At 35.2% G+C, this 9,414-nt stretch overlaps 2 protein-coding genes and 1 long non-coding RNA gene across 4 annotated transcripts; 1 reads left to right on the top strand and 2 right to left on the bottom strand.

The window, feature by feature from the left end:
* Positions 1–3,353: 3,353 nt before the first annotated feature.
* Positions 3,354–5,220, bottom strand: LOC135127899 (uncharacterized). Of its 2 annotated transcripts, none has more exons than XR_010280302.1 (5): positions 5,137–5,220; positions 4,740–5,027; positions 4,482–4,684; positions 3,502–4,426; positions 3,354–3,443 (listed from the first exon to the last, which is right to left on the bottom strand). It is a non-coding gene; the product is annotated as an uncharacterized LOC135127899 (long non-coding RNA). The 2 variants fall into 2 exon arrangements; XR_010280303.1 differs by lacking the exon at positions 5,137–5,220 and having other exon boundaries at positions 3,502–3,920; positions 4,001–4,426; positions 4,740–4,832.
* Positions 5,221–5,436: 216 nt separating this feature from the next.
* Positions 5,437–6,403, top strand: LOC135127898 (uncharacterized). The gene is made up of 4 exons (XM_064054574.1): positions 5,437–5,543; positions 5,739–5,833; positions 5,897–5,977; positions 6,030–6,403. The coding sequence occupies exons 1-4, from the start codon at positions 5,441–5,443 to the stop codon at positions 6,399–6,401; spliced, it is 651 nt and encodes a 216-aa protein (XP_063910644.1). The 5' UTR covers positions 5,437–5,440; the 3' UTR covers positions 6,402–6,403.
* LOC135127897 (putative nuclease HARBI1) lies at positions 6,391–7,747 on the bottom strand. Its single transcript, XM_064054573.1, has 2 exons — positions 7,377–7,747; positions 6,391–7,320 (listed from the first exon to the last, which is right to left on the bottom strand). Exons 1-2 carry the CDS (start codon positions 7,592–7,594, stop codon positions 6,447–6,449), a joined length of 1,092 nt encoding a protein of 363 aa, XP_063910643.1. The 5' UTR covers positions 7,595–7,747; the 3' UTR covers positions 6,391–6,446.
* Positions 7,748–9,414: the final 1,667 nt, after the last annotated feature.

Genomic DNA, 9,414 nt, shown 5'->3' with positions numbered 1-9,414 from the left:
CAGTGCTGAAGTCTGCACAACAAATTATGATAGCGATCTAACCAAGACAAGAGAAAAGACCAGTCAACGAATTGTTGACAAGCAAGATCAACAAAAAATGCAATACGATGCAAAACGAAAGGCAGCCCCGGAGTTCCGAGTTGGGCAACGAGTTCTAGTTCGGAAAGTAATCCCGGCAAACGATGGGAAAAGTAGAAAGTTGCTACAAAAGTACAGTGGCCCATACGAGATTTTGAAAAGACTAGATTCCGATCACTATGTGGTACGTGAGCTCCCTGGCTCAACACGCTCGCGGCGACCATATGAGACACATGACATATTTCTGTTGACAAACTTAAGTTATACGAAACGTTAACAGAAACAGACGAGAGTCGTAGCGATGGCGATGAATCTGATGACGTGCTGGACGCAGCCCGTACAGCAGAAGAGGGGCAAAATTATTTGCTTCTATACAAGCTAGCAAATACGTTGCTAATAGGTCGCTTGTATACGTTTCTATCATTCGTTTGATACGAATAGCAAATACGTTGCTGATACGAAAATCATTTACTTTTATACAAGCTAGCAAATACGTTGCTAATAGGTTGCTTGTATACGTTTCTATCATTCGTTTGATACGAATAGCAAATACGTTGCTGATACGAAAATCATTTACTTTTATACAAGCTAGCAAATACGTTGCTAATAGGTTGCTTGTATACGTTTCTATCATTCGTTTGATACGAATAGCAAATACGTTGCTAATACGTTGCTTGTATACGTTTCTATCATTTGTTTGATACGAATAGCAAATACGTTGCTAATACGTTGCTTGTATACGTTTCTATCATTTGTTTGATACGAATAGCAAATACGTTGCTAATACGTTGCTTGTATACGTTTCTATCATTTGTTTGATACGAATAGCAAATACGTTGCTAATACGAAAATCATTTACTTTTATACAAGCTAGCAAATACGTTGCTAATAGGTTTCTATCATTTGTTTGATACGAATAGCAAATACGTTGCTAATACGAAAATCATTTACTTTTATACAAGCTAGCAAATACGTTGCTAATAGGTTGCTGGCATACGTTTCTATCATTTGTTTGATATGAATAGCAAATACGTTGCTGATACGAGCTAACAAACACGTTGTTAACACACCGTCCCGATACAAGTTAGCTGCATATGTTGTGGCAAGTACGTTGTTACAAAACAGTGCTATTACGAGTTAGCACTAAACGCTACCTATACGTGGCTCGTGGACGATATGACACGATCATATCCGACACATTGCCAAAGTAATTAATCGATTTACCCAAGTATGTACTATCTAAGTCGATTTATTAACGAGTAATGACGTTGACCATCTGACACTTGTGACTTACTACAACAACGAACTCTATTGATGGTGTTTCATATATTGAACATTTATTGATACTATTGTGTTTCTCTTAGGATGCATCTCCACGAGGACGTGGTGGATGGCGCGTGGCCGAGCTGTAAGCGGCAACCGTTTATGCTGACGCCAGTAGTTCCCCGACCTCCGCGACGGTGGTGATGACATCACCGCCTTGGGCGACGCTGGAGGGGAATGAGAGGACGTCAGTACCACTTCGGACACAAGCTGAGCACGTTGTTAATCGTTTATATTTTCAAATAAATTCGTAAAAGACTTTTCTGGCTTATAAAAATTGGGATATTTCAATGGGCGATCCTGGAAAAATGATCGGAGTTATCCAAGAAATGAGGACGAAATTATCTGGAGGTCTAAATCTACAAGAAAATGTCTTTAGATAAGTTTCGTAAGTGATTAAAAAAGGGTCTAAATTTTCTCATAAGACAAGAATTGAAAAATTGAACTTTTGAGAAAGTTCCTGATTCGAAATAAATTGCAAGCTAATTTTAAGGATCTCAAATTTTGTCTGTGTACACATTTGAACATTTTTGTAGTTTATCTAAGTATCTTTTGTTCAAACAATAGGATTGATAGGATTTTTGCAATAATGTAGGTTACTTGATCTTCAGTCTGTAACTAATTTTATGACCACTTTTTTCTAAAGGTAAGCTTTTTTGATGCCGATATAACAGTCTTCCTTCAATAAAAACATGCACAGAAATCTCCACAAAGAACTAAAAATTTTATATCCCAACAGCCAATAGAAAGACTTAGGGCCGGTCTTTTCACCTCCTGATAAAGTTCCTGATAATTTTTATCTGCTGGATAACGTCAAATGGTGTCTTTTCACCACCTGACAAAATTATCTCCCAGATAAATAGCTCTTATTCGGCAGATACACTATTCGGAACTTTGAGTTCCGAATAGTCGCCGATTCCTACAGATATCTGACGGCGACAGCCGATGGCGCAGCGAACTTACGCGATTGCTCACTTGTCGATGACGTGCCATTTCTGCCAAAGACCGTTATAGGTTATGTGGTGTAGGTGTTGTTTTTATTTGAATCGTGAGTGATTTTATTATTTAAAAAAAATGGGCAAACGAAAAATTGAAAATGAAGAAAAACGGAAGAGGGAGCCAAATTACACGAAGGCTGAAACAAGGCGGCTTTTAAAAATTATTGCTACTAGGGCGCATATTATTGAAAATAAAAGAACCGATTCCGTCACGTGGAAGCAGAAAGAGGAGACGTGGAAAGAAATTGCTGCCGAATACAATGCAATAACAGGCAAGTTATTTATTTTACATGTTATATAAATTATATTTTTATTATATATTGTAATTAAAAATAGGAAATGTAATCCGAACACCAGAAAGGATTCGTCAAAAGTACGAAGCGACAAAGAGAGATATAAAACGGAAAGTTGCGTTCAATAAAAAAGAAACGTACAAAACTGGTGGCGGATCTTCCCCAGAGATATGGAGAAGGAGAATGAGCTTCCCCATGCGCAGACGAAATCCTTGGTCTAAAATTGAAAGCAGCCATTTTATCAGTTGACTGTTGCCAACATAATCACAAATCACTAACAGAACTTGATATCCCTAGACAATTGCTTCATTATTGGGCGGGAAGTTTAAAATCATTAATTACAATCACCTAATAATAAATCACAACTAAAATATATTTCACCTTAAACGAATAAATAAACATAATTATACTTCAATATATTTATTGATGCGAAAACAGTACTAATTATGTGTACACATGTCTAACAGAAGTGCCTTGAGCAAGACATGAAAGTCTTTTGCTCAAATTAAACATTCTTATTCGCATGTAGGCATTAATTATTATTTGTTTAATAAGAATATATAAATGGCCTTCATCGATGGCCACCGTCTCGAGTGCGTGGGTCTTCTAAATTAGGAAAAAGAATGCTGGCATGCCGAAAGTTTTAAAAAATTGTTCATCGCTTGGAAGTTTATCGGTGAGTTGCAAAATTTTTCGTATTAACAGTAACAACAAGTCTTCACAACCCCAGCAAAAGGTTTAATAAGCCCACCTAAAATCAAAATTTTGTTAAGACTTAAAAAATAACTATTGTAAGTATTTTATTTTACCCATGTTTTTTTTGTCCAATAATCTGTAAAACTGTAAGTCACTTCCTCGTGTTTCAATGCAAGAAGAAATGCAGTCTGCGCACTTAAACGTCTTCACCAGCATTTTGACAACATAGCTACCAATATATGCCACGTTTTCTGCCACTTCACTCTGCCCAATAAAATTAGACGTTCATAGTCATGATCTGCAAGTGCTTCAGTCAAAATATCGAGATCATATTTTTTCAAGACAAACACGTCAACTGATTGTTGAACATTTGTGCTCTTTTGCTTTGGGCCAATGCTAACAGAGAGCAGACAGGTGGTGCAAAGCACTTTACAATTTCCTCCTTCCCTCGTTATGTTTGTAAATAGAAGCAATCTTCTAAGTTTTACAAAATCGTAGAGGAGTAGGGTTATTGTTTCACCCATTTCTCGATCTGAAAACAGAAAAATAAATACAGATTTGTGTAATTCCAGTGCATAAAAAAGTAATACAATTGTTTTTTTAAAAGCTTACCGCACTGAGCAGAAGAAAATTTCTAGATGATCTTGACTACATTTATGTTAGCAAGTCATTCAACCTCTTACTACTAACAAATTCATCAAAAATTCCCATGAACGACGTAGCGGAAATAACAAAGCCCAGAATTGACGTTTTTCGGGGCGTGCACCACAAAGGCCCGCCAGTGACATCCTTCAAATTCAGAAGATACTCACTGGTGTCGATGAGAAATGGACGCCACATTTCTTCATTGTTTTCTCTCAAAGGTGCCTTAAAATTCTAGCACGTACACTTCAGGAATTGAGAATATCAAATAAAGAATCTATCCTTCTGATGAATTCTATTGTTGTTTCACAACCTTGAAAGTCACTAATACCAAGATGTTTTAAAAATTCAAGTGCATCCGCAACTCTTGCTAAGAGTTTGTGCTGCTAAACTCACCTATAATAGAACTTAATTATTGTCAATAAGGAATATTGTAAGGAAAACAACTTACTTTCATTTTATGTTTCCATCACTCCAAATGTGCCTTTTTCAACTTATTTGCAACATTTAGGAATTCATCATTTTGTAATTCATGTAGTTTCTTTATGTAACGCCAGCTTATCACCTTCCCTACTGTCAGAACTACTTTTTGAGTTCTTGCTTTTACTTCCACTTGTACTGCTACTGCTTTTTCCATGGTATCTCTGCGCAGCACTAAATAATAATTATTAACAGTAGTAAAAAATTCAATATAATAAAATATTCAAACCTTAATGTCCTCTTTACACCTTGAGGTATAATCGATGGAGACTCTTCTCAAATATCAGCTGAAGTAGCACTCACAGTACTCATTGAAGTTGAAGAAGCTTCTAGACTTTCATCTAAATTCACACTGGGAATTGCGTTCGATTTCAATCGTTTTCACTCATTTACAACAATGAAATCAGTTGTTGTGAAATGATCTGAGCACACCAGCTTATACTTAGTCAGTTTGAAGCTGTCATCTTTTTTCACAACAATCAGCCACTTTTTTAAAAGTTTTCGATCTTTCGGAAACCTAAAATCAGATATAATAAATATTGATCACATAGTATTGCAATAACCAATTGTTATTAATTATAAATATCTACGTATTCGATTTTAATAAGATAATGAAGAAAACTTACTGATGAAAAGATACACCTTCTGAACGAAATCGTTGACAATTTTTACAGTGAGAAACTGTACAAGACATGTTTGTTGTCAATAATAATGTCCTTTAACACTAACAAGCACGTTCACACGTACACTAACGGTAAAACAAATTAAGTAATAATTTTAACTCCAAATTACAACTGGTTCAACAACGTCCTAACCTCGTAGGTAAACAAAACTTTAAGGTTAACTGATAAAATGGCGGCCCCCATAGTGTACCGATGCGCAGAAGTCGAAGCTCATTCTCCTTCTCCATATCTCTGATCTTCCCAGTATATGAGTTTTGAAGATTATGAGACCGAACTGTTAGAGTCCCTAACAGTGCCTGTCAATGGACTTCCATCCGAATTTGATTCAGATGAGGGATTGATTCCTATGGGTGAGAATACATGGGCTGCATTCACATTTTTACTGTCACTATCGCTAATTTAAGCAAAAGTATCAAACATTCCTTCAAAATATGCAAGTTTATTGCTCTACATCAATTTTTTCTTCATAAAATCACAGTAAAAATATGGATATTATATAAATAGATATTAATTTTGAAATATAAACAATTGTTTCAATGTTTTAGCAATGAATGGTGAAACATCAGATAACCCGAACATTGAAATTGGAGTCAATGAGGATCCAACATCAGATGCTCAAGTGCCACAAATAATAATTGATGTATAAGTTCTGCTTTAATTAGTCATTTGACTCTTTTTGCTAATCGTTAACTTGCATTTGCAGGAGGCACATGTTGATCCATCTGAAACAGAGGAATCCATCGTCCCGGGACTTTTGCAGGTTTGCTCAAAGGACGGAGGAGAGGTAAGGAGCCTATACTCGGTAAAATAGCATTTAACAGTTGCAATGATTGTAGGGTTCAAGTACAGGAGTGAACTCAAATATTAAATGGACGGGATGGTCTCCTGCACAACTAAAAACAAAAAAACATCCTCTCCTAAATCAAAAAAAGGCAAAGGGGCACTGTACCAAGGACCAATTAAACGTGAAAGTGGAGAATGTGGTGAACTCACGTCATAACCTTGTAGAATTGCAGAAGAAGTACCTGGAAAACGAGGAGCTTCGTCGAGTTGAAGAACATGAATTAAAAATGGCAATTCAGAAACAGAAATTAGCCGCTTTGGATTTAGAAATCGAGAGGGAACAGAAACTGTATTTAAAAAAAATGGAGTTACTAGAATGTGAATTATCGATTAAAAAAAAAACACTAGAGTTGCTAGAAAAATAAAACATTTTTTTATTTTGCATGAAACAAATAATACATATGCATGTACTAAATTATAAATCCACCTGCAGTCAACATATTTCGAAAATAATCAATTATTGTTTCCCTTTCTTCAACACCACCATCGTTATTTTCTACACCATTATATACCACGGGCTGATCCTCTTCATCATCCCCTTCAAAAACTTCTTCATTTTGTTGACAGGCAATGTTGTGTAAAATGGCACATGCCACCACAATTCTCTGTGCTAAATTCAGCCGACACCTTATACCCACACTTAGCACCGGAAATCTACGCTTCCAGATTCCAAATGTTCTCTCCACAACATTCCTAGTTCTTATTTGTGATTCATTATAAAGATTTTCTGCCTGTCCTTCAGGATTATGAATCGGAGTTAAAAGATACCTTCGAGAAGGATAGCCACTATCTCCTAATAAAATTCCATTGCCCATCTCGCCATTTTCAAACCTCATATATACAGATGAATTTTGAAATATGTGGGCATCATGTGTCGAACCTGGCCAACGTGTCACTACATCCAAAATTTTATGACTGGCATCACAAATAACTTGGACATTCAATGAAAAAAAGCCCTTTCGACATCGAAATAATTCCGCACGCTCACCTCCTGGAGATTGTAACTTTATGTGCGTACAGTCTATTGCCCCGATCACTCGTGGAAATTGAGCCAAATTATGAAATTTAATAATTTTCTCGTGTCTTTGTTCCTCAGTATTCGGCATAAAAATATAAATCCTTCTTAACGTACAAATTGCTGTTACCACACGTTGAACTATTTTTGCTGCTGTTGATTTATGGACTCCCAGAAAATCACCTGTACAAATATAAAAATCTCCGGTGGCCAGAAATCGCAACGTTAAAAGTAGTTGATCCATAGGACGAATAGCTCGATCTAAATTCCTGTTTTAAATTAACACAAATTAATAGTACGTCTAATATTTCCTATTTATTTTTACCTTCCGGTCCGATGATGTAAATGCTCTTGAATTTCGTTAAATAATAATTCTACTGTGGCTTTTGAAAGGCGAAAACGATTGAAAAACTCTTGGTCATTCCAAAAGTTGAAATGATCTCTCCTTTCGCGAACAGTATATGTTCGATGTGGATTTATTTCTTCGATCACATTTATTAAATCTGCATCAAATAATATGTCGATATCTTCATAGACATCCATAGCGTTATCAAAACAAAACGATAATATACCAAGTAAATGAGGTTATGTTAGCAACGGTACGACTTCGAACGTCAAAAACTGTTGCAAACCCAGTTGCAAATAGTCTTTCTCTCTTATTCATGTTAGAATACCAATAGCTCCCACTCTCTCGCTTACAGCTGGACTAGCTGATTGTTATCGGAAACCCATGTCTAACAGTTGCAAAATGAAAAGACGGTACGAGCTTATTTAGAAGATAAGACCGCCAGGTAAAGTTATCGGGATGATAGTTATCGGACACTTTATCTGGGACATGAAAAGACCGGCCCTATTATTCTAGTAGAAACATTTTGATTTTAAACGAACTCTAAAATTCTATTCAAAGTGGTAACTTTATTTATTCATTAGATTAATTTTGAAAACGAACCAGATATTTTTAAACGTACAAAAACTGTTTTCCTGACAAAATAATATAAATTTAGACCAACAAATTTTATTGTTGTCAGAACTACTTAGATCTGAGGTTTCATCGTAATCTTGTTGAAACACTGGCTTTAGGGAATATTGCTTACATTAATTAAAATTTACTTTGTCATCCCCGGTGAAAAACTTTTACGTCGTTTAAAAGAATTTGCTGCTTGTGTTTCAATAACATTCTTTTATTTTTTAAACATGATGTCTGAAAACAAAACATGAACTCATTATTTTATCCATTACCCCACAATAATTAATGAATCATCTAATTCACCTAAAATGCTACAACGGGAAATGTGAATTAATAAAAACCTAAACGAATATATTTACGTCAAAAAGGAAGAACGCCAATTAAAAATAGCTAAATCTGTATTAAAACAATTTATTTTGTAAGGATTTTTGCTGTCTAGACATAAACTAATAGAATACAAAAACTTTTCTAATAGAAAAGTGAAAATTTCATTTCAAGTCTCCAAAAAATTTCATAATTGAAACAGTTTATCTATTTTACTGACGTTTTTTACTTTGTGTTGTTTGTTTTTCCACATTAAAAAAAAAAACCGCTCTGAGGATCCAGGATAGGGGAAACAAGTTAGGTGCCAATGAATATTTCGTTCGTTAATAATAGTAAGCTTATTTTTTATACGGATATGAAAAATTTACAGTAATCAATGTTTTCAAAAATTTTCACATACATTTCCTATTACCTTGGTAAGGTTATCGTATCTATTGATGTCCTTGCATGCTTTATAAATAGTGTAACTTTTTTGCTGGAGTTTCACTATTAGGAGAATTAAACAATAAAAATTAAATTAATCGTTAAAAAAATCAAGGGGCACTCATGAACCACAAGTACAGGAATATGTTATTTGGGGCGACATCATCAAATTATCAGACGACAACCGAACAGGAGATCTATTATTTCATACTTTAAGGGTCACAAAATCATGAAAGCCCTTTTACAGTAAAGGACATCGTGGGCCAAATGCATGTATATTTTTATAACACAGCTAGTTTTATCAACTTTTGCACAATTTCCATTGCACCTAGACTAGAAAATTTCACAATTAGATTATTACTTCTTTTCAAGTCCTTTCCACTGCAGAATCTCGTTTGTATGTCCGCAACGCGCTACAAAGAATTTTACAATGTCCACGTCTTTTCCCGTAATGCTGTGACTAACGTCGCGAATATCGAAACTTTACCAGTATCGACAAACATTTTTCATCCTTTATCGCCATAGAAAACATACTTTTGTTATCATTTTTATGCTAATATTATGTTACAACCTGAGCAGGGCTAAATATTTACACTAATTATGTGTACAGCTAATCTTTTTTCACCTGTGGTCATCTGCAAGCCAGCAT

Source organism: Zophobas morio, unplaced genomic scaffold (assembly GCF_036711695.1).
Source record: "Zophobas morio isolate AGI-343-1 ecotype UQ-CSIRO unplaced genomic scaffold, CSIRO_AGI_Zmor_V1 ptg000012l, whole genome shotgun sequence".
NCBI lineage: Eukaryota > Metazoa > Arthropoda > Insecta > Coleoptera > Tenebrionidae > Zophobas > Zophobas morio.
Note: the sequence above shows the minus strand (reverse complement) of the source record. Positions and strands in the feature narration are given on the sequence as shown.

What these genes read in the sequence shown, in the direction of transcription:
- LOC135127898 (XM_064054574.1), top strand. Translation starts at nt 5,441, where the DNA reads ATGAGTTTTGAAGATTATGAGACCGAACTGTTAGAGTCCCTAACAGTG. An exon ending in TGAGGGATTGATTCCTATGG is followed by an intron (nt 5,544 to 5,738) that starts GTGAGAATACAT and finishes TCAATGTTTTAG; the next exon opens with CAATGAATGGTGAAACATCA. An exon ending in TGCCACAAATAATAATTGAT is followed by an intron (nt 5,834 to 5,896) that starts GTATAAGTTCTG and finishes TTGCATTTGCAG; the next exon opens with GAGGCACATGTTGATCCATC.
- LOC135127897 (XM_064054573.1), bottom strand. Translation starts at nt 7,594, where the DNA reads ATGGATGTCTATGAAGATATCGACATATTATTTGATGCAGATTTAATA. An exon ending in TTACATCATCGGACCGGAAG is followed by an intron (nt 7,321 to 7,376) that starts GTAAAAATAAAT and finishes AATTTAAAACAG; the next exon opens with GAATTTAGATCGAGCTATTC.